The sequence below is a fragment of the Callorhinchus milii genome, unplaced genomic scaffold (genome assembly GCF_018977255.1).
Source record: "Callorhinchus milii isolate IMCB2004 unplaced genomic scaffold, IMCB_Cmil_1.0 Scaffold18, whole genome shotgun sequence".
NCBI lineage: Eukaryota > Metazoa > Chordata > Chondrichthyes > Chimaeriformes > Callorhinchidae > Callorhinchus > Callorhinchus milii.
This window is the reverse complement of record NW_024704759.1, coordinates 13,387,019-13,411,608: the sequence shown is the minus strand read 5'-3', so window position 1 is coordinate 13,411,608 and position 24,590 is coordinate 13,387,019. Positions and strand designations below refer to the sequence as shown.

The following is a 24,590-nucleotide window of genomic DNA, read 5'->3' as shown; positions in this document are numbered from 1 at the left end:
TGTTGTCTAGTAACCTTGCAAATGGTGATTAGCCTAAACCTGAACAGCATTTGAGCTTTTGAAAAGTTTGGGGTTACGTTGAAAACTTTTTTTTTATTTTTTTAAAAACTGTTTAAAATGTTTTCCAAAGAACTGCGTCAAAAGTGCAGCGGCGTTTTCACTTGAAGACTCCAGTCGTGGCCCAGAGTTAAACTTACAGTTAACTGAGTTAAACGGAGTTAAACTCAGTCGTATCGCATTGCCAGTGTTGAGCTGACAATTCAGGTCGTGCTTTCGGTAGGAAAGAGAAAACTGAGACTGTGTGCAGGAAGCAGAACTCCCCAGAGTTTGCCAAAGTGCTGAAAACTATGTTCTTTGTCCTGTGCTGATCGTTCAGTGACTGAGAGGAGCTGTCCATGGTATCCACTCTGTAAAAAAACTCTCTTCCAGTCGTTCTGAAACTTAACGACACCCCAACGTCCTCATCCGCAGAGGGTAGATTGGTGCAGATTGGGGGGTGTTGCTGATTCCATGTTCTTTCGAATGTTACTTTTACTTGCATTGATTTAAGCATTCCTTTCTGAAACCCCCCCCCCCCAAAAAAAAAAGAAAAAAAAAGAATTATAACGTTCAGGAGTTCTGCCCTTTGCTCTCTCTCCCATTGCTTCCCGTTCCGCCAGAAACAGTTGTGAACTGCGATTTAAAGTGTGGTTGCAGAATTCACAAAGTTTTTCACACTTCCCAGAGGTGTTCTCTGGGTGAAAGTCACTTGCTGGGGTGGATTCTTTGTGGTGTCTACGAGGCTGTTTGTTTCTTTGTTATTCTCTTTTTTTTTTACACACACACATAACATATATACATATATTTTTTTAAAAAAGCCACGATACAGCTGATCCACACCAGACACTGCTGATTGATTTCAGCCATAATGCATAACAAAAGAAGTGCAATGTATAATACTGCCTGGTGCTCTGAGATAAGAATTTAATAGAATTTTGGCAAGAGGAGATTGGCTTGTGGAAAGCTTACTCTATGCACAACCTGGTAAAGTGAGATAGAAAATGGCATTTGAATGCAAATCTCCAATGATCTTAATGAATGGTTGCTGTCCTTTGCTTCTAATAAGGTTTGAAGCCAACAAAGGAAGTAGCTTGGATAACCTGGGGCATCTGCCATATCCTGGGCTGCTTATAGTGTTTCTAATAGGAATCCTAGGACTCTACCACAAGTCTGGAGAGAGGAGGGAGGTTGACAGTTCTGACATCAACAACCTTTTTGTTTTTAATTGAAGTGGGTAATCTCGGTCCTGTTACAATTTTTAATGGGATTGGACGCCTTAGATTGCTCAAACCTCATGAGGCAGGTTTCTCTTTTTTTTTGGTAAGGGGGTGGGTGGTGGGTGGGAAAAAAAAAAGTAGGCGTTGGGACAGGTGGAACTCCATGTTGTTGGCTGTGGGGATGGCCGGGGAGCCGCCTATTAGGGAGTTTACAGTAAATTCATTTCTCTCCCCTCATAGAGTAAACAGATATATTGCAACCCCAAGGGTTTGTGGGTAGTGTATTTACACAGAAAAATGCATCAAGGCTCCTTGTGCCATCCAACTAATGAGGCTGGTCATTAAGTAAATGACACACAGTCTTTAGCCGGAATCACACTCTGCACCCACTGGAGCCTCAGATATTTAATACAGCCACACATGTCTCCTGCTCAGACGGGGACCATCTCGGCCCAGCCCCTGCTGTAGGTTTGCCTTCTTGCTTTTCCCGTGATGTCATTTCACCGAGGTGGACAATAGCTGTTGGGGGGGTGGGTGGGGGGGGGGGGAGAGGGGAAAAAAAAAGGTAAGTCAATATTAATGTTTTCTCTCTCTCTCTCTCTCCTCTCCACCTCCTCCACCTCCTCCCCCTCCTTACACTGACAAAGGAAGACACACACACACACAAAAAAGCTCGCCCCCCATCTCTCTCTCTCTCTCTCTCTCTCCCCTCTGGCTTTGCCCTCTTGCTGAAAGTCTGATGGATAGAGAACTGTAACTGTTGGTTGGTTGGTCCTCTCTGGTCTGGTTGGGGGTGAAACAATTTGTTTGAACTGGGACAGCTTTGCCACACACACACACACACACACAGAGGTTATTCATTTACAGCCCAATCCCAGCAGAAGTGTTTGGATTCCCCCCCCCCCCCCCCCCCCACTCCCCTCTCCCCTCCCCACCACCCCCACCCATCCTCCTGTTCCTCTGAGCTTTGGATGGACACAGTTGATCTGTTTGTCAACAAGAAAAGCCACTTCAGGTTGAATTTTTCCAGCACTTTAAGCTCCTTCTCCGATGGAGCTGTCTGTCTGTCTGTCTGTCTGTCTCTCTTTCCCCACCACCACTCATCTCTCTCCATCATCATCACCATCATCATCGTCTTCTTCCATATGTGGTCAGTTTAATTTTTTCAAACAATGACTAAGTCGGGAATCATGTTCTTTTTTTTCACCGCCAGAAATAACCCTTTAGATTGAAGTTGATCTGTATACTGCAGAGGGTAAGAGAGAGAGAAAGAGAGAGAGAGAGAGAAAGAGGGAGAGGAAAAAAATATATCGTGGTGCTGTTTTGGTATGTCAGCTGCTTGTTGTGTTTGAACTATCAGAGTCCTGGTGATGGGAGAGGAAAAAAACTATGTAGTGTGTAGTGTTGTGATGGGTTAACGGGAGGCAGAAGCAAAGGTCTGGTGCGACTTTCAGGATGTTCTGCGTGTCGGGGACTTTTTTTTTGATAAATTAAGGCCATCGATGAAACAGTCTTTTTTTTTTGGTGATATGTACATCAAAAAAATAACAGAGCAGAGAGGGTAGGAGAGAGGCACTGCCTTTGATGCCAGAGTCGTGTTTGGTCCTTTTCGCTCCTTTGCATTTTTCTGCTTTGTTTCCCTTCCTCTGTCCATCCAGTTCATGTTTTTTAAGGTTCATTGCAAATCAAGATTAATGGAACTGTTTCAGAGTTTATTTTATATTGTGGCGTTTCAAAGGAAAATCTCTTTGGATTTGACATGAATTTTTTTTAATACCGTGTGTGTGTGTGTATACATATATATATATATTAAAAAATATACCTTGATGTGTGGCACAAAGAAAAGTAGTTTGCCTGATGGAACTTTTCCCTTTAAGTGCTACTTGGGGTTAATCGTTCTGGGGGTGGAAAAGTAATATTTATTTCTGAATAAGATTTAACGTAATTGGATTGCACGTTGCATTTTAATTTTATTTTTAGACCTCCTAAAGTTTCACTTGAACCTGAACTGTGAAGGCATGCCTCGTGCATCTGGTGTGGAACTAACTGCACAGTCGTATTTTTCTGCGAAATATTCTTTATATAAAAAAAAACAATCACGACTTCTAATTCTTGCAGCCATTCATCTCACTCTTTACTGTTGACTTGGAGAATTGCACGATAAATGTGTTCCAGTGACAAAAGCTACTCTATAAAGAAGTCTTGCTCATGTCAAATAATAGTTTCAAGCTGTGGGTTTACAGTCCCTCTGCCCATCGTCCTGATTATTTTGTGTTTGGATCTGACGTTGTTTAGCAAAATGGGCACAATGCTGACAGACAATTTAGTGCAATCGTTCTCACAGACCTGATCTGCTCAGATTTGTTTGCGTGATTGGTGGGAAAGTGTTGATTTCTATCATTGATTACACAGTGACAGGAACAGGTGACTTAATAAAGATCCAGAGAGAAGAGGGGGGAGAGAAAAAGCAATTAGCTATGAGAATAGACCAGCTGTTTTAAGCAGCTTCTTGTTTTCCTGGGAGAGTGGTCAGAAATTAGTGAAATACACTCCACCTCGAGAAACACTACTATTAATAAGCACAATCCGGGCCAAGAAAATAAAAGCAATTATTCTGTGTACTTGCGTTTAAATTGATGGAGAGTGCTTTCCTAAAAAAAACACAAATTGTTAAAAATACTGTGTGTGTATTCCCGTCTTTGGAAAATCCGTCTTAAACTGTTTTAATAGAAAAAAGGGATGTTTCCTTGACTGCACGGTGTAAGTCATGGTAACCTGACACTTTAAAGGTGGTTTACAGTTAGTTGCTGAGAGTAAAATTATTCAAGGAGCATTTGGTGTCTTCTATTCTGATTTGAAATATTAATTACTTACATGTAACGGTTTGAAGCATTTTTGAATACAAGATGAGATGTAAAGCGTGTTACTGTACTGTCATATCCACTGCAAGCTGCAAATACCCCATTTACATTTACCAGAAAAGGATCACATGGCCTGTAAGTGTAGTCAGCAGGAAGCCTTTGTTTAACCTCATCAGACTTGTCACATTTCAAATTGAAATCTGCAGAACACAGGAAGAGGCACAAAGGATTGTGTTTTTTTTTCTGAATGTCTTTGCATTTGATCATTTGTTGTTAATTCGAGGAAAGCGATTTGTAATCTAAAATGTTCCCACAGGCAATCGGTACAAGAAGTTTTATTCTGGTCCACAGAATAAGGTTTTTAGTGTATAAGGTGAATGTGCCGACCTCTAGAACTTCTATTAATACTTTGGATGTATATCACGTGATTACCTAAGTACCTTGATGCATTTGAGTTGATTTATAAGGTGTTTTTTTTGTGCACGTTGCAGGTATTCTGTTTCCCTGTTTATCAGAGTAAGCTATACTGTAGAACAGTTTGACCAGCATTTATCTCAGGTTCTCCTAAACAATCCAACTTACCACAATCTGACCTAAATCTTGGCTACAATGTACAGATGGTTGGTTATTAATACAGTACAAACTACACAAAGATCATTTTACATTATATTTGTTTGAAGTCAGACTGTAATCATTTCCTCACAAGAAGCTGAAAGGCTAAACCCAGGGTTCATAACATTGCACTTTACCTCCAAGATTCAGTTCAAGAAACTTTTGAAAGTAAAGGGATTTTCTCATGGACTTTCAGAGTTTCTTTAAAAATCAGCCTTGGTGGAGTTTAAACTTAGAGCAATCTGCTAAAAACACAAAATGGTAACTGTAAATTGTGAACAAGAAAATAAAACATTGAAAGACATAAGAATAAAATCAAACATTGAAACAGTTATCATGGTTATCATATTACATTATATATATTTTGAAATCACAATTTCTTAAATAAAAGAGGCCCGACAGCATTGTATCATGTGTCTCATGGTGCTTTGTTTTTTGGCTGGGATAGTGAGGCAGTGTATTATTTATCAGAGCTGAAATGTTCACTAAATATCTCTAGCTCATTTCTGGATGTTTCAGTTCAGATGTTTGTGTCCCTGGATTCCCCAAATATAAATCTATATGTGGCAAAAAACATGTTCAACAATAGAACTCGTGTATGCATGGATGCATGGATCTTCTGAACTGATGTGTTAATGAAAATGGCTACCAGCTGCCCACTATTGAAGGAAAAATTGACCTTTTAACATTCATCTGGACGAGCTTTACATTGAATCTCTAGCAGCTAAGCTCACAACAAATTTCCATTCAGTCTAGTACAGTTCACACAAACTTTTGGTAGATCTATTCTGCAGTAGAACTTGCCTTATTGTTAAACTGTAGGAAACTACTTGATTCCAATTGTCTCCCACATCAAATCGAAGATGTAAATAGATTACTTAGACAAGGATAGATAGTAACTAGGCTACGTGGAATAGTAAAATAGCACAAAGGCACAACAAAAAATGAAGATTGTGGTGGTGGGAGGAGGGGGGTGAAGCCATAAAAATTGATAAAGCAGAGCTTGTTTAATGTTTGTTAGTGCTCACATCTGTGCATGAGGCAGTTATCAGCTGTGTCCTCATCCCTCCCTGTGTTCATGGGAAAAGGAACAGATGGGGTTGCAGCAAAAGGTTGCTGTTTCACCCAAGAAATTAACCATATGCAGCGTAGAAGTAGTGATTTCTCGAAAAGTGCTTCACAACAGGGAGCAAAAGCAGCAGAAAAGTGTATGGAGGGGTATTTTCACATGGGAAAATAAGTAAGGCAAAAGAATAGGACAGAAGCTGACATGGACCATCTTTTATTTGTTACCAAAAAAAGTATAAAAGAAGAATCTGCAGGCTGCAGATTTATATTTTCAGTTCAGTTGATTGATTTATTGATATGATGATTCTTTTAAACGGAGAATAGACTATTTTTCTAACAATTCATTTTCACTTCTGGATAAGTCCCATACATTTGTTTTCGGAAATCCATATGCATCCAGTGATTGTTTTGAAAGTTGATTAATTGGTATGCTTTTGGAAAATGAATTTCAACAAGTTTTATAAAAAATATTGCTAAGATTTGCTAAAATAAGATTGCAAGGATTTATACAGAGAAGATGGATTTATCTGTGTTGTTTTGGTAGTAATCTGTATGGAATTATAGACAAGAAATGGAAACAAATTTGGTCATTTGTTTCATGGCTGTTTGTGGGACATTGCTGTGAGCAATTGGGCTGCTGTCTTCGACTAGAAATATACAGCCATTCCACTTTACTGTAAATCCTATGAAGCACTTTGGGACATTCTCCTGATGTGAAAGGCACTATACCAAATGCAGAGATTATTATTATTTCAAATGAAATAAAGCAAAGTGAAATGTTGATTCAAACATTTACGTCAACATAATTTTAAACCCCAAAACTTAGGCAGCCCTTAGACTGTAGGTCTAATATGTTTCTAGTGAGATTATCTTTCTTTTAAAATAAATAACCTTTCTCTCATAGTGCCTTTCTATAAATCGACTTCAAATCTGTGTCACTTGAAAAGGGACGGGGCAATCCAAACCCTTCATCAGTCCTGCAAGCCTGACCAACTGCTACCACCTCTGACTGCAATGGCTTTGCTCTCAATTCTTCTTTGTCTGTCAGTAGTCTGGTCTTCAACAAATGGTCTAAAGTGGAATTGTCACATCTCCATTGTTAAAGCAGCTTTTGAGAAGCTTGTTTTCCTCTATTACGCTAACAACTCTCAACTCGCTCTAAAAAACAATTTTGTTCAAGTCCTGTATCCTTGGAGATTTGTCCAATACCTCTCTCGCACTCCCGGGCAAGCTGCAAAAAAGTAGGATGCCCTCCCTCTACCCTCTTCTCAACCTCTCCTCTCAATTGTCTTTAACTCCTGCCTAAAAATCAACAATCACTGCAACTGCTGTCAGATCTACAGCATATTGAAAACTCTATTTCTAAAGAGTGAACCTTTCTTCTCTGACCATCTTCCTGTCACTGACATAACCGACTCTACGTGACCTACTCTATTCTTCCTGTTTTCGCCACTTCTGTAAACTTTCCTCCCTTCTTCTCAATTTTTAAATGATTAATCTCACATGCTCTCACTTCTCCTTGGACCCTCACTGTGTTGAAATGAAAGGTCAGTGCATTGTCTTCTCCTCTAACTTTCCCAGACTATGCACCTATGCAACTTCTTACGTCCTCAGTCTTTCTTCTCCCTTACAACCTCCAGGTTTTTAAACTCGATCTTGGCATCATCTAAACATCTCTTTTGGACTCTGCTGCTCTTTAATGAATTGCTGTACTGCAAGCCTTAGCTTCTCATCTTTGTTTTTAATAATAAAAAACAATTGTTGCTATACATTATCTGTACATAATATGGTGAGCGCACACTGTGTTTAGTATTTTAGCATCGTACTTATCTGGGACCTGAGATTTCCTCTTTTGCCATTCATCCTATTATTGCCTTGAGTATGTTTGATCACTAGATCAACCTCTTCTTGGCTGAGCAGATGCAAATGTGTTATCAAATGGAGTTTGTTTTAAGTTGTAGTGTAGTGGTATTGGTTTGTATTTATCATGAAGGATAATTTTGTCCTGTTTGTAATCTCAAAAACAGCGCCCTTGAAGTTATGGTGACTTTTGTTGTATAACCGGTGATTTACAGTAACTGTAGCCATTTCTACAGTTTACTCAGTGCTTCAGTCAATGATAAACCAAGTCCAGTTTGATGTTCAGAACTCTGCTTATGAGTATTATTTGTACTATTTTCCTTCTTGAATTACTGGCATAAATTGAAATCTTCGGTATCTTGACACACTTCTTCATGAAGATTTAGATAACTATCTTAATATCAGTATGATTGATTGATTTATTATTGTTTTAAGCGGAGGAAAGCATTGCAAATGGATCTTTCTGTCCACGGCAGGAAGTAATCCAAAATAACTACTTGGACGCCACTCCAATTGGTGTGTGTAGATCAGAGCCTGGGTGTTCTGCAAGGTTGAGATCAAATGGGCCAAAGAGCTTTCTTCATTCAAACCAATCTTGTGATCTAACAAAATGGAAGGTTCAACTGCTCAAAACCAACTGGAAAGTAGCACAAAAAGTGCCCATGTATCTTTGACACGTAACACGCAGGGTTGATTTGTTTTTCTTTAAATTGTTAATGCCAAAGAAGTTTCAACACACATTGGGAAATTGTTTCATCGAAGTCTGAAGAAGTTTTGAGTGTCTCGAAAAGTTTTCTTTTGTGGTACCATTTGATCAATTTGTGAACGCTGCCTTAAAGGTCCCATTACCACACAGACATCTGTTCCAGAATTAGTCACACAACTGTCAAATGATGTGAGTAAGTTTCTAGTAAATGTTATTGCTTGATAAAGATTTTAAATGTTATTTCAATCATTTGTACAATGAGCTGGAAGAATGATTAAAAAGAGATGAGTGATCTCATTAATATTATGCAGGATTCAGATAGTAACAGCTGTGCCACTCACTGATGGCCAGATAGCTAGGTTGCATGTTACTCAGTACATAGTAAGCATTTTTTTTTAGTGAGCTTGGCAGGTTTTCAGATTCAGTGTCAAGTTGACCAGAAATTGTCCATCAACTAGTTCTGTTTTAACGGGTGGGGAAATGTTTTTGCTTTAAATCACACAGAAAATGAATTTAGAGGTGAGCTGCTGAATCAGACTTGGACTCAAGGTGCCGAAAACCTCAGCACTTGTGAAACAGACGGCAGTGACCGCATCAAGCGCAGCAAGGTGACAATTTATGATGATATAATAATAATCATCCTTGCATTTGATATAGCGCCTTTTCACGTCTTCAAGATGTCTCAAAGCGCTTCACGGAACATACTGTAAAGTGGATTGACTGTGAATTTTGTGTGCGAAATACAGCAGCCAATTGCACACAGCGGTGTCCTCACAAATAGTGGATTGAGTGATGATTAATATATAATTATTATTGTTTATTTGAAGGGATTATTACTCCCAGAAATGCGATCTGCCAATCGACTAACAACCGGGTTCCTACATACTCCTAGGTAAACAGAGGTGTGTGGAGTAAGGAAACTTGCCTAAAGTTTCGCCCTGCCCAAGAATCGAACCGCTTGCGAGGCGAGCACTCTATCCACTAAGTTACAGGAACCTAGACACCTTTAGATTGGAAAGGGGGGGAGAGAGAGGAGATGGGATGAAGTTGGTGGCTGGGCTGAGGGTGGGTGGTAGTTAAGAAAGTACTACAAAGAGTCCATGAAAAGGATAGGAACGAGGCAGCCATTTTGGGTCAGGTTTGTGGTGGAGGGAGGGAGGGAGGGAAACACCACAAATGATAAGAGTAGGGAAACACAGGGACAGCCCTGCCCCTCTCTCTCGATTCCATCCCTACCACTGAAAAGAACGCCCCACCCCCCAAAAAAATGTCAACCTCTCGTTTCATTTCAAATCAGTGGAAAGACTTGGGAGGGAGGGAGGATACAAATTAAACATTTAACCCTCCCGCCCCCCCCCCCCACTCCCATACACACACACACACACACAAAAATCGCCCCATTGCCCCTCCATCCCGCTCACAATATAAACCTTTCACGTTGCGGAGATTCGAACAATAAAATAATTTCATATGCTAATGTAAGTGATGGTAGAAGTCTCCACTTTTAAGGCCAGAGGTTCCGATTGCTAATGTAGAAGCTTGGCTTCCAATCACTGCAAATACTGCACTAAGTCTAAATTCATCTGTGTCCAAGCTTTCAACAACTAAGCTTCTAACCTCTGGAATGCCCTCCCTCTGCCCTCTGTCTCAAACCTTCCTCCCCAATTTTCTTTAACTCCTGCCTAAAAATCAACAATCTCCTCAACTGCACCTGCTGTCGGACCTATGGTCAGAGTATTGAACACTACTAAATTTAAAATATCTTTGCATGGTCTTACTTTACTTGCTGTGTTGTTATTTCCTCTGTTCATTTATTTGTTTCTTATTTGTTTGAGTCTGACCCTGCCATTGTAAAACCCTCCGAGATATACTATGTGAAGGGCACCATATAAATGCAAATTGTTGTTGTTGTTATTCCTATAATTGCATTCGGTGACAGTCCTCCTAAATCAGCCACACCACAGCAAAAGAATCAGCTGATTTGTGTTAACTTTTTTAAAATTGGCGTGCAAACTCATTTAAAAAGGGATAATAGCTTTAAGCTATTATGTCATACAGCAGAATTCAAATCAGCATAACCATTCTGTATTCACAAAGTTTGTCATATCGAATTACTGATGCAGAAAGGCAGTCAAAATAAACATTGGTTATCTGTGTTCTTTACTAAAACCACGTCTTCTTAATTCTCAGCTGATTTTACCCTCACTGGGAGAGCACCCTTTTATATTTGTTTGGTTTTGCTAAATCGACCTGCCTATAAATCTACCGGATCATGTGTGCTACATGTAAGATTTTATGTGGCATTTATTTTAAATAATTTATTTGCCGAAAGAGGCAGTTGCCAAGTCACAGTGCATTTGCATATTTGCATAGCTGCCAAATTCCAAATATATGTGAATAAAATGCTAAACAGCGGTTTAACTGAACTTAGGCCCCAGTAATGAAAAGTAATAAGTCTATTGTTGAAAAAGCCTTTGAGAGCATTAAATTTCTGAAGAGCAGTGTATTGAAAGCCTAATAAATAGAATTGCAGCCGAACCCTACACCTGCTCCACTGGTTAGTTGCAAACTAAGTCACCAATGGCAATTTGCACTAAAAATAAAAATTAATTGCGTTTTCTGTTGTTGCCCCATTTGCGCATACAGAATTGCAATTTCTGCTTTTAAAATATTGAAGGCTTTAGTCCAACTTAAGTTGAAGAGCCCGCCATAGAATAATGAAGCGTGCAAGCTGGGTGTGAAACAATATACACTGGCCATGTTGTGGTGAGAATTAATCCCAGAGTTTATTAACTTTGCCTTTTACAGATGAGTCAAGATGTTGATGAGAAGAGATTGCGCACACGCTCAAAGGGGATTAGGAGTAAGTGTGACTGTGCCTTTAATTTGCTGTAATTTTTTTGGGGGGTAATGAAGAACTGCTAATTACTGGAATGATGGAGTTTCAGAATAATTTTGCTTCTAATTTTATTACTGTAAGTTCATTAACCAATGCAATTACATTTTAATTTGATACAATTGACCTCGCGATGCCCTATATACAACCTATATCTACTGATTATTCCGTTCTCCGTCTTGCTTCACAAAGAAATAACCTATTGCGTAGATTTATCAATCTATTTTACTTGTACCTTTTTTGCAATAATTTTTTTAAGATAATATTTTGTGATTCAGTGTAAATGTTGGCTATATATTAGTGTAGTGGATAAAAATGTCATTAGATCTTGCGTTTGATATCAAGTATCTTGTAAAACTAAGTCATGCTCATTCATTGTTCTTTGTCATAATTGCTCAGTACCAGTGGAACCTGTGGGGCAGGATGTAAGGTATGAATTTTACCTGTCACATCATGTGTAGTCGTGCTATTGTTACACTTTCTACAATGTTTAGTATTTTTCCTTATGTTCTATGAGATTGAGTTTGAGGTATAATAAAGCCAACTTCCAAGATAATTTTCCAATATTGAGATGCATCGAAAGATCCAAGTGCTATAAATCTAGTAAAGAACAAAATTACAGCTTCTGTAGTTTTACGCCGAGGTCTTTTAAGTTTGTCACAATTATGCTTTTGTCAGCAAGTTACTTAGTCAAAAAGATAACAGTGTTCATACAGCTGTTTCTAGAAGTGGGGGTGGGGGTTGGAGGGGTGATAGGAGCTGCTCAAGGCAAGGGGTAAGAGAGTCAGGGCATTCTAATCACTAAAATCTGGAATGTCTGATGTGACATCTAAAACTAAAATACATCAGGGTGGCTCCATCCTCAAAGGTAATCAATTTGTCTTCTGGAATTTGGCCGCTGAAAATACAATTTTAGAAGCCGAGTAAAATGCTGGTTTTGTCGAGCCGTATAAAATGTCACCTAATACTGCAAGCCAAGCAGCCATTTGTAACTAAATAAGTGTGTGTGGACACTAATTCAAGCTATAGCAATATTGGCGACCAAAATAGTGGCAAAAAAAAGCTTGTGACTTTTATTCCATATCAGGCAGATGAAGAGGTGCAATTACAAACATAGTAAGTAGGAGCCTTTAGTTTTTTCATTGCTCTCTACAGGCACTTTGCCAGGGTAAATGCATGTTATTCTCAGCTGTTTGGCAAAGTTGCTGATCTTGTTAGAAAATCCCATTATAAGATTGTGCTGTCCATGGTGCTTAAATGTAATGCTTAGAGAATTGTCTCCACAAAGGCTTTGAAGTTACTTTTTTTTTGAGAGAGAAAGACCTTGGCTGTTTTTTCCCTCTCCACCTTCCTGCCCTCTCACTCTTATCTCAGGGAATTTCATGGGAATAGAAATAGCCCAGTCCATGCCTCAGCTGGGATCAGCGCAGAACTGGAATCCAAACTGGATGTTCTAGTTTGTATCGTCTTGTGTTGCACGGGGCTATTTGCCAGGCTTCGGAAGGGCTTGGGGGTGTGGACACAGAGGGATTGAAGTTACTTTCCAGTAGAATACTTTATTTATTCATCTACAAAATACAGTTACTACACTTTAGAGTGAATCCAATTAAATGCTTTGAGACACCATGTGAGAGGCTGCTATTATTTTTTATTAATAATAGCAATAATTATAATCTTTGGTAATTCACTGACATTTACGTTTGTTGTAAGTAACATCTCTTAATTCTGATCTTTCCTTGCAACAAGATGGTTGGGGGAAAAAATGATCAGGTTACCAGAGGTATCGCCTATCTTCAACTGCACAGAGACAGCACTTGTCAAACAAATTAAGTCCTCTCTCTCTGTTAGACTCCACCACTGTCAAGCTCTCCAGGGCACTATCCCAAGTGAAGGGCGCTATATAAATACAAGTTGTTGTATTGAGTAAAACTATTAACATGTTAATGTTTCATAACTAATAATAATAACAATATTAAATGATCCGTGCATTTGATAAACTTTTTATTGTACAGCTGTCCAACCCCAGGATGCAATGGCTCAGGTCACGTAAGCGGAAAATATGCCCGGCACAGAAGGTAAACTGCTGCTTTTATATCATTTACCATCTTCAGAGCTATGTCAGTAATTTTAGAAATTGAATATTCTATTTAATAATAATAATCTTGCATTTGATATAGCACCTCATTACGTCTTCCAGGCGTCTCAAAGCGCTTCATAGATCCGTAAAAGCAAATTGACTTTATATTTTGTGGGTGAAATTTAAGGCAAGGATTTGACATACAACTTGCACTTTTATAACTTTTTTGTAAAAATGAATACCGCAAAGTACTTTGAAATATATAATCGGTTAGAACCGAAAGGGAATGTCGTTTCATAGGTAATAGGCAAATATATTTGAATTGCGATTCCAGTGTATTTAAAAAAGACGTGACTTAAAATGTTGCCTTTCATGCAAATGCTAAATTATGATATACAATTTTTTTCAATGGAAAGTTCGCAAGGTTGCCCACTGGCCAAGAAGAGAAAAATACAGGAGACTGATTCAGATCAACCTACAACCAAAAGGAAATCTCACCCTTTGAAGCTGGCTTTGGACGAAGGTTACAATGGGGACAGTGATGGAGTAGACGAATTGGAGATAAAAGAGGAGTCAGTTGTGGATGAATCAGAAGAAGCACTTGAAGAGGAAGAGGAGAAAAAGTTGGACGAGGTGGAAAGCACTGAATCAGTACCAGGTGCAGTATAATTGAGCACAGCTCACATAAATACATGAATTAAGATGAGTATTGTAGCATATTAAGCAGTGTGCAGAGATATAATAAACAGTGTTAATTTTGAACAAAATTAAGTTTACACAGGATTTCCTTTATGCAGAAGGATTGCATACATAAATAGTCTGTTATACTTTGATAAAGCATTAACCTGGTGAGCCTTGTGAACATCGCAGCATCGAATTATAAAAAGAAAATATTTAAATTTTGCTCCTTCAATCGTTTCCAAATCTGAAACTTTTAGGCGCTTTTTCTAAATGGTTCAAAATATACTATGGTACATCCTGAAAGGATAAATAGTCATCTTCTGCATCCAATTCATTATATTGATGGCATGAATGTACTGGCCAATATTCTGTGGTCTGAAAATTACATTGTTTACCACTTCATATAAACGATTGTGAAGAAAACATACACTTATTGGGGGTAAATAGGGCATGTACTAATATCCATGATAATAATGATAACTTGCTACGTATTCCCCCCTGTATGTTCGTGGGAACTGCGCATTCTTAACTGACACAATTACGTTAGGAAAATGAGTTCATGTTATTTTCTTTTATTTGCAGAAGGCCGACACAAGGGTCCAGACGATAAGCACTGTTGGGACGACACAGCAAAGAATGTCACAATTCGAAAGGACGATTTTGTTAGCTATCAGGAATTAGTTGCCAAATCACTTTTAAACCTTGGCAAAATAGTAGACGATACAGCGATTCCTTCTTTGTCGGGTCGAAAGCCAACTAACAGCGAGTCGCAGCCCACTGAGACTTGTCTTTATACAAAAGACAACGCACATCAGGAGGTGACGGACGAGGACGATAATTGTGGCCAAGAAGTCGTCGAGAGCGAGTCTGCGACTAAAGATTCTGAATCTGAAAAAGAAGTTGACCTGGATCGTCACTCAGCTGAAGAAAACACAGAAGAAATTGCACTTCCGTCTGTTGTCGAAAGCAGTGAGGAGCGGGATAAAGAATCCAAGGATAATACCGATTCCTCCACTTGTAGCAATCAGATTGTTGTCCTCCAACAAGAATATGATGAGGCTGATAAACCGTATGTAGAGGAGAATGAGTCCACTGACGTGCAATACAAAGACAATGCTGAAGTTATAGTGCAGATATCACAAGAGACTGAAGAGGAAATTAATTGTGAAGGACAACCAAAGTCAGGGACCTCCGCAAATGAGGGGGATAATCTGGAAGATTGCACTGATCAGAGCGAAAGTTTAGTTCCCAAGTCTGCAATCACCGAGGAGTCGGAAATTTATGACATGATGACGAAGGGAAATCTTGGACTCCTTGAGCAGGCCATTGCCCTTAAAGCTGAGCAGGTAAAAATGAAGAGGGAGGATTCAAACAGAGATCCTGGTAAGATATCAGGGGAACAACTGCGACACATCCATATGGAAGAAAGGCCAAACAAATCTTTGGATTCCATCAGGAAGAACCTTTACAGTAAAGGTAAATGGCACATCCTGCAATTGCTGGATTATTCAATGTGCTTAATTTTTAATTTTCAGTGTGGTCTGTATTGTTATTCCACTACACTGAGCATAAATTGTTATGGCATACACGTAAAATAACTGGTCACAGACTGAGAAAATCAGATGTAATCTGCAGCTGCACTAACACTAACACCCGTAGCTGTTGTGCGCACACTGAGAGAATATTCTCCCAATTATTCAACCCTGATCGAAAATGTCACAATGAGGTGTATCTCACAAGTAGCAGTTGATTATAATTCTTTTTGTTGAAGATCAAAGCCCTACTTTTGTTTCGATCTAAGATGATTTTTCTGAGGGCTGATGGGGAAATGCAGAGTCTGGTGTGGTACTGAGCGACAGGCAACTGGAGGGCAGTTGCTGGTTATAATAATAATGGTTGATCTCGGATAAGGTGGGGTGGGGGTTGGTGGTGAGGGAAGAAGTGCTTTTGTCTTGGGAATTGCCCAGGATGGGGAGGGGATAGATCGGCAGGCTTCCTGGTCGCTTCCTAGTGACTCTTGTTTGCTGGGTGAGGAAAGGATTAGACTCTTTTCATGATGGGTTAATAACTCTGTGGTACTTACCCTCTGCTGTACAAGCACACACACTCACACACATGTGTATACACACACACGTGTACACATACACACGCACACACATACCCACACATATAAAGAATAGCCTTTTGGAAGAGGGGGCACAGGGTCACTGTTACCTACAAAACTATACCCTCGCAACTGTTGTTGCCTTCAGCAAAGAGAAAAGGGGGTAAAGAGATGTTTTTGAGCATTCTGTTCTGTTTCGTGGGTGATTGATACAAGTTGAAAGAACAGCAATAATGTACCATCAATAATGCAGTAGTCTATTTATTCCACGCGTGATTCATCTCTGAGATTTAAACCCGGCCTGCAATAAATATCGAGTAATAATTTGTTGGAGTGAACTATTTTTAATTTCACTCCTGTGAATCATCACATCACTGAACAGTGGAATTATAATTTCTGCCCTTGGAATAATGGTCTTTTACATTCATTATCAACTATAATCAACTGCTACCCATGTAATTTTCTATATTTAATTGAATTACGTTCTGTCGAGTGAAGATTGTATGAGCAGATAATTATTCAAAATCTACCTTCCAATATTTATAATGTACTTATAGTGTTAGCTCTGCGAATTTGCAGATAAAACTTCCAAAAACTATTGACACAAACTTTATCCATGATTAAGACTTGTGCTTTCACCTGCGTTTCTCTAAATAAATCAGTGTGTTAGAACAGCTCCTCTGATAACCTTGTGATTAAAGAAACTGCACGGGTGGAGCACATGGCAATACAGACCACAAGGCAACAGGTTTGAATGATAGTCTGCGTTGAGTTGACTGATCTGAAGTGGGACAGTAGTATGGTGCTGCATAATTGGTCTCCACATGCTTGGGTTACTGGTCAATCTGATAGATCTCAGTCATTTACTAAACTATCACCAGAGCCGGCAGTGTATGTGATAGGGACACGTGCTCAAGCTCTCGTTACAGCTTTCTGTAGCTGACTCGTGTACAGGCACGAGCTTCCTGTGACCTTACAGGGTTAAGATGACTACAATGAGCTCGCAAAGAAAATCTTAGTGTTGGTGTTTTATGCACACATGATGTTGTATAGATCCCTCTAGACCGGAGAAGAGGGAGATCAAATGCCCAACTCCAGGCTGTGACGGTACTGGGCATGTGACGGGGCTGTATCCACACCACCGGAGTCTTTCTGGATGCCCACACAAGGACAAAATACCTCCAGAGAGTGAGTAAATCATCATTGGCTGATTTGGGTTCCTGTCTGATTCAACTGTGTAGCTCTACTGATTCGCACTGCGTGTCTTTTAAGAATATAAGAATTTTCTAGGTGAAAGAAGAGCAAGGTCCATCTAGTTCACCTTCCACCATCCTGGTAGTTAATAGTCTTTAGTAGACTATTGACGGTAAAGGTTTTGTTCACAGGTTTGGAGCATCACTGATAAGTTACTGTGCAGCAAAGTAACTTCATGGCAAACAAGTGTAAAGATAGATATCGGCTTAAATGTTGATAATGAAATGTGTTTCGATTTGTGAAGAAAATTCACACATGAAGATCTAAAAGCATAATATCAAAAAGGAATGGTATTCCAGCCTTTCATTATAAAAATGTAACGATAATAAAGATAATGATCCTCGCATTTGATGTAATGCTTTATCACGTCATTTGAGTCGTCCCAAAGTGCTCACAGAATTCACTGTAAAGCAATATGACTGTGTATTGTAGGCAACCACGGTAGCCAATTTGCAAACCGCAATGTGCCACAAAACAGCCATGAAGTGAATGGTCAGTTTTAATTGTTGGCAGGAAAACAGTGGGAGAAACTCCCTTCACTTTTCGAAGTGTACGTTCAATTGAAATTGCAAGGATTATTATATTATTATAAGCCTGATGGCCATACCGATAGAACATGGTTTCCATATAAACTGAAATGTTTTGTTCATGGAGGTTAAATCAATGCTTAAGAGTTTACGTAGATGTTAAACATTGGTTCCAGCGGTTGAAACATCTTTCTTAAAGTGTCTTTCTGATCTGCAACGTCTCAGTCAGTTAAAGACAATTAATCCTTAGTAGCGGGTTGATAAAGAATTGTGATATTGTCTTGTATTTACTTGTGCAGAGTTTCAGATAATGGCAGTCTCTCTACAAACTGCTCTCAAATTTAAGGATAAACTGTTCAGCACTCCATTGTTTTCTTATATTTAAATGAGTTGATTCATATCATTGCTGTGGATCTGCGCTGTGGGATCTATCATACTAATCGCTGAAAATAATCCTCGCTTGATATAAATCCTGGTTTTTAATACAGAGCCTTATCACATCTTTGTGACATCTCAAAGCGATTCACAGAATATACTGCAAAGTGAATTGACTGTATAGTTTGTGGGCGAAACGTGATTGTTTTAATGCATCTTTACAATGGGAATTCCCATTTTAAAGACATGACAAAAAATCACTATTTTCAGCCACCTGATAGAACACAGCGACATCTCATTTGCAGCTTTATCTGAAGCCCTGCATAGAACATGACACAATATGGCCAGTACAAATGATATAAGTATCCCCCCAAAAAAAACAGCAGCAGCAATCATGTTTGTTCTGTGTCTCATTTGCTTACTCAGTCCTGGCCATGCATGAAAACGTTCTGAAGTGCCCCACTCTAGGCTGCACAGGACAGGGGCACGTTAACAGCAATCGCAATACACACAGGAGGTAGGAAGCTTTACTCCGTATAACCGGTTTGTTAATTATCCTGTTTTCAAAAGCATTTACAGGTTATAGCTGCTGCAGAATAAGTATCATGATTTCAATGGATGTTACAGCTTGCCAAGACTAATTAAATTTGTTGATGATCTTTGAGTGCTGTGTGATTTCTCGAAAGCCTTGTTTTTCCCAAATAATGCAGCAAGTGGCAAAAAAAAATAGTTTTTGTAGGTATATTTCCCCCTCCACCCCTTCCCCCCTCCCATTAGTCTCTACCCTATTTAAGTCTCTCAAACCAATGCAGGAGGAAGTGCGCAATGTGATCTCATGCCTGCAATTACCCACATGTCGGGTTTCTAACCATGGCCATGATGAACAGGAGGCACTGAACTAAGCAGATGCAGATAACTCCGCGCTGGTCTTACGCACCTTCTACAGCGAGCTGAAGGCAGTTAACTTATACCAGGTCACCTACTGCGGGGGTTATGGGGTGGGGGGGGGGGATGTGAAGGAAAACAGATGTTACAATTGTCCAAAAATAAAATGGTTTCAACAATTAATCATTGCAGGTGCCCTCCTGAACATGAGCTGCTCTGACAGGTTTCTAAGACCGCAGGCATGATTTGCAAAGCTCATATAGTTCTCCATCCGTGGAGGGAAGTGAATCAGCCTGACACTCAACATGCCATGTGGGAACTCCAGTACTGCTAGCTTAGGCCTCCTGCTTGGGTTCTGTCAATTGTTAATGACCTGGGCCGATAGAAAAGTGCGGAAATATTTGCCAAAAAAAAATTGCGGGGAAATATTTGGAGGGAAATTTGTTGGGGTGGGGGGAGTGTTGGGCTTGGCAACATTACTGGATATTTACCCCTGTGAATAAGAGGGAATCGGATGGTGCAGTCAGCACACGTAAGTGCTACAGATAATAAGTGCTTCCGATTATATTAAAAAAAAGTTGGTGCCATTTTTGACTCTGGGATTGACATTTGACGGTGGCTATGAACGCGTGGGTTAGCAGTCAACATCAATTGTTGTTTCTCTGCTGCAGCCTATCTGGATGTCCAATCGCAGCTGCAGAGAAGCTGGCGAAATCTCACGAGAAACAGCATAGTGGTGAATCTCCCAAGAGCAGCCAAAGTTCTGACAGAGTGCTGAGGTAAGTGTGTTGCACCAAAGGATGTAATGTAAGCGGCAAAAGTGCACCCCACTATAAGTAATAATAATCATAATCCCTGCATTTGATAATACGCCTTATCACGTCTTCGAGAATATGCTGTAAAGTGTAATATTTTGTCAGCGAAACACCTTCCGTGAAGAAGGGAAAAGAATCAAGTTCAGGCTTCTTCATTTAAGGACACAGATCCTTACAGTGTCATCTGAATTTTTTTTGTTAAATGCAATATTAACATGCGTGGCTATTATTTACATTTTGCATTCAGAACTGATCCGTAGGCTGAGTGAGATATGGGTTGCTTCACAGTAAAGGCTCGTTAAGCAAGAAGTCTGATGAATGGGAAGGGTGCTTACTTGAGCAGAATTGTAACTAAGAGGCCTTAACTTTACGTGTGGTATTTAAGTCATTTACAATTTAGCCCTTCCTTGATTGCATGATCCTTGGATAATGGATTGCATTGTAGTCCTGTGGAATTGTGAGTAATCAGCTGATGTCTAGAGGTGAGCAGAAAGAATATCCTTCAAGAAATTAAAACTTGGGACACTATTTTAATTGTGATAACTTTTTAACTTCCCTTTGCTTTTCAAATAGCTTTTTTTTGTTGTTGCACAAATTAATTTTGCGTGTGCACGAAAGGCAATTAAACGCAAAATGATCATTCAGATCACTTGGCAACATCTGCCGGTAATGGAATCAGAGAGAAATGCTTGCAAAGAAGCCTTCGCCACTCACTTTTAACTCCTTTGTTACCTTCAGGCCGATGTGCTTTGTGAAACAGTTGGAGATTCCACACTACAGCTACAGACCCAACATGCTGCCTGTCACCCCCAGAGCTAATTTAGCTAAAGAGCTAGAGAAGTATTCCAAAGTTACCTTTGATTATGCCAGTTTTGACGCACAGGTTTTTGGGAAACGTGTGATTGCTCCGAAACTTCAGGCATCTGAAACCTCACCAAAAGCCTTTAAATGTAAGTTTGTGTTTTAAGCAGGAGATAATCAAACGTTGAAATTAAGCGAAGCCCGAAACTGCAGCCTGTGTCAGTTGACATTAGGAATGACAAAAAGTAATTTATTTCACGCTCCAGATTAAGTTCCACTGAACTGATTGTATTATTAGCAATTTTGCAATGGAAATTCTGCATGACTAAAATGACAAAACTAATTCTTAGAGAGTAACATAAATAACATCTGCAATTTTTGTATTCATTATTATTATTGCCGGTTGCATCAAAGTCAATACATATATACCTTATGTTACACCTGAGAAGGTTAGAATTGTTCGTAGCAAAAGAGTTTGCTGAAATCAGCTGTATCCTTGATATGATCCATATCATTCAGGAACTATGGGAGTAATACTGAAATGATTTGAACTGGAATATTGCTGACTTGTTTAATTTTTTCCCAAACAGCAAAACCATTCCCAAAGGCCACCTCACCAAGCCATAGTCTGTCTAGTAACTATGTTAAAAGCTCATCTTCATCTGGCGGGTATGATTATGCTCATGATGCAGAGGCTGCACATATGGCTGCCACGGCGATCCTCAATCTATCCACACGTTGTTGGGAAATGCCAGAGAATCTAAGCACTAAGCACCAGGATCTCCCCTCCAAGGTGAGTGAGTTGATTGTAAATAATAATTACCCTGGCATTTGATAAAGCGTCTTATCACGTCTTCGAGATGTCTCAGAGCGCTTCACAGGATATACCGTAAAGTGAATTGACTGTATATTTTGTGGGTGTGTATTTTGATTCCACCTGTCTTAGTGGGCAGCAGACTGCAATGCTTAGGAAATACTGAACAATAATACGAGCATAAATCAGAGGTCGTTACCACATCCCAGATTGTTCTGGCACAAAAAGAGGAGCAAAGTGATGATTCATGTTTTAAAACATTTGATATACTGATGCCTTGGAATTATATAATATATTTCGACCCATTCATTGAACCTCCATATAAAAACACAGGTGAAAAACACTTAACAAATTTTGCATTGACCAAAAATCATATCAGTTGTCCAACATGGACCAATGTCAACTCTAATCAAGTAGCCCGAGCATTCAGATTGATGACTGGAAGTTTAGGCAATTTCCCTAATTGTTGTCATTGCTTTTCTAAGCATAGTCAGCTTTCTACAGACAGCTTCTATTTCCTTTGGTCAGCCAGAAGTCTGATTTAAGTGGAAACTCATCATTATGCTTGAGAGTTTCCAAGCCAGATTAAGAGTTTCACGTATGCATGTCATCTATGCTTAAAATTTTCCTTTTGTCCAGAATGGAATGCGCTCTCTACCCAGAGGGTGCACCCGGCTTACTTCATTCCAGAAACTGTTTGGCTCAGGTTGGCAGGGGCCGGGCTTGAGGACTTTAAAGTGGACATTGGAGCAATACTGAATTTTAACCCTTATAAAACCATGTGTTGTGACACACTGCCAGCCAAGCTTCCCGCTGCTTGTCTAGCTCGGACCACCCTAGCTGTTAGGGCTTTGGCTTGGGTTAACAGGAGTTGAGTGAAGAATCCCAGCCCCCAGTGATCAGTTTGCCTTTTCCAAGTCCTGCCAATAAAGTATTACTCATTGGCATTACTCACAGTGAGCAGCTCATTGGCATTGGCTCATTCTGGTCTGAAGGTGTAGCACGTCATAATCACCATCAATTTTCAGACTGCTTACCGGATTTGCATGTGGAGGTTGAATAAATGAGTAAGAATATTACATGATCAGATCCACTGCAGCTCATGACTCAAATCCCAATTCCCTGCTCTTTCCCTTTTATATTCTTTAGGAAGAGAATATGTTTCTCTGAGTGATGGGAAGGGCGGGGGAAACTGATCAAAATATTATTTATCAATGACATGTTTTATATTCCAATTTATGTTTGATGCCCATAATGGTCACGCACCAGTTGATAACGATGAAAAGATCTGTAACAATGCTCAGATTAATGGTTAGCATATGATAGAATCATAAGATATGATCATAAGATAATTTAATAATTGTGGCAGACTGAAAGGGCAACAAAGAAGATCAGTAGAGAAGAGTTCAACCAAGTTGGGTGGGGGTTCGATTATGGATAACATTGTGTGAAAATGGTGGAAAAATGTAAAAATACAAATCTGCAGGTTAATAAGTTCAATGTTGAGAGTCGATTAAATAGAAATTTAACAGCATGAATAATCCATGGAGGGACTAACCAGAAATTAATGGCATTTATTTTCTTCAAATGTGCATAACGTATCATATGAAGTGCATTTTTTTTCGTAACAAAACTTTTTTAAAATAAATTGGTTGCATTCGGCATCTCGTACTGTACTGTGACCATTAAATAGGCCGTGGGTTGTGTGTGTGATGATGTTGGATTATTTTTGGCAGAACATGGATATTGAAGTGGATGAGAATGGAACCCTTGACCTCAGCATGAATAAAAACCGCAAACGAGAAAATGTATATTCCAGTTTAAGCGGCAATGTCAGGTCAAGCGACTTGTCCTCCCCCTTCCTTCACGGCAGCAGCAGCACCTGTAGCAGTGTCATGGGATCTCCCCAATCCAGTCAAACCTCCAAACAAGATGAATACGATGGACCCATCGACTACACTAAACCAAGCAGACAAAGGGAAGAAGAGCCCGAAGAGGTAAAACAACAGCAACTTGTATTGACATGGCACCCCCTCGCGCAGGGTAGCATCCCAGAGCGCTTGATGGTGGTGGAGCGCGACACCAAACGGCAGGGGGGAGGTGACCGTAGGCACTGGTTGAATAGGAAGGTCTTCAGGCGCAACCTGAAGATGGGGAAGGAAGGGGCAAGGTGGAGGGATTGAGGGACATGCAGGAGCCGGAGCCAGTCAAGCGGAGGCAGCAGGTGTGGGTGGGTTGGGGAGTGAGCAGGTCGGTGGTTAAACTGCAAAGACTGCAGTGGGAAGAGGCACACTGATTAGTTTTGGAAAAAATACCTTTCTTTTTGTTTACTTTACCAGATGGAACCAGCAACCTCTTCATTCCCCTCATCTGAAGCAGGAGACCTGGAGGTGATGGATGAAAGCCTGGAAGATAAGAAATACCCCGGGGAGGTGACGAGCTCCAGTCTCAAACTGAAATTCTCCTGCAAAGATGCCAAGAAGGAGCTAATAACGTAAATGACTCCACTCCTTGTTACCTTTGTTACCTGGAGATAACAGACAGACACCAGCAGTAATACATGATGTGCAGCACTTGTCAGAGAAAGAAGGAAACTAATTGAATTGGAGTAGTCAGGAAGCTCTTTCAGTAGCATGGCTGGTAGAGTGCTGGTCTCGTAAGCAGACTATTCATTGTAGATTCACAGTTTAGAGCCTTGGTCTGACCATCTCTCAAGCTTCTTTTTTAATCGCATAATTTCTTATTTGGTTCAGTGATGAGGACCCACTAAGGCTATGTGTTTAATTGTGGCGGAGCGGTGGGAGGGAGGAAGAGAAGTAACTTAGTTAGGTAGTTTGCTGAATATATATACTGTACAACTTTTAGGAAAAGGCAATTGTTTGATATTTAAACTGCGACCTCATGGCACTCTGAGGGAAAGTAGTTTTAGGAGGGGGTAGTGGGGGACTGGGGTTCTTTGCTAATTTTCTCCCTTCCCTGCCCTTTCCTAAAGACTATA

The 24,590-nt window shown here is 39.9% G+C and overlaps 1 protein-coding gene across 1 annotated transcript in view; it reads left to right on the top strand.

Moving 5' to 3' along the window:
- The first annotated feature begins 1,801 nt into the window (after positions 1-1,801).
- Positions 1,802-24,590, top strand: part of LOC103186296 (myelin transcription factor 1) — a 38,958-nt gene continuing 16,169 nt past the window's right edge. Inside the window, exons 1-14 of the mRNA XM_042341962.1 lie at positions 1,802-1,821; positions 8,868-8,971; positions 11,172-11,226; positions 11,659-11,689; positions 13,272-13,334; positions 13,753-13,994; positions 14,600-15,493; positions 17,175-17,309; positions 18,704-18,794; positions 19,834-19,941; positions 20,716-20,927; positions 21,369-21,571; positions 23,329-23,589; positions 23,932-24,086. Coding sequence (XP_042197896.1) covers positions 11,172-11,226; positions 11,659-11,689; positions 13,272-13,334; positions 13,753-13,994; positions 14,600-15,493; positions 17,175-17,309; positions 18,704-18,794; positions 19,834-19,941; positions 20,716-20,927; positions 21,369-21,571; positions 23,329-23,589; positions 23,932-24,086 — 2,450 coding nt within the window. The 5' untranslated portion in view covers positions 1,802-1,821; positions 8,868-8,971. The remainder of the gene's footprint in view (positions 1,822-8,867; positions 8,972-11,171; positions 11,227-11,658; positions 11,690-13,271; positions 13,335-13,752; positions 13,995-14,599; positions 15,494-17,174; positions 17,310-18,703; positions 18,795-19,833; positions 19,942-20,715; positions 20,928-21,368; positions 21,572-23,328; positions 23,590-23,931; positions 24,087-24,590) is intronic.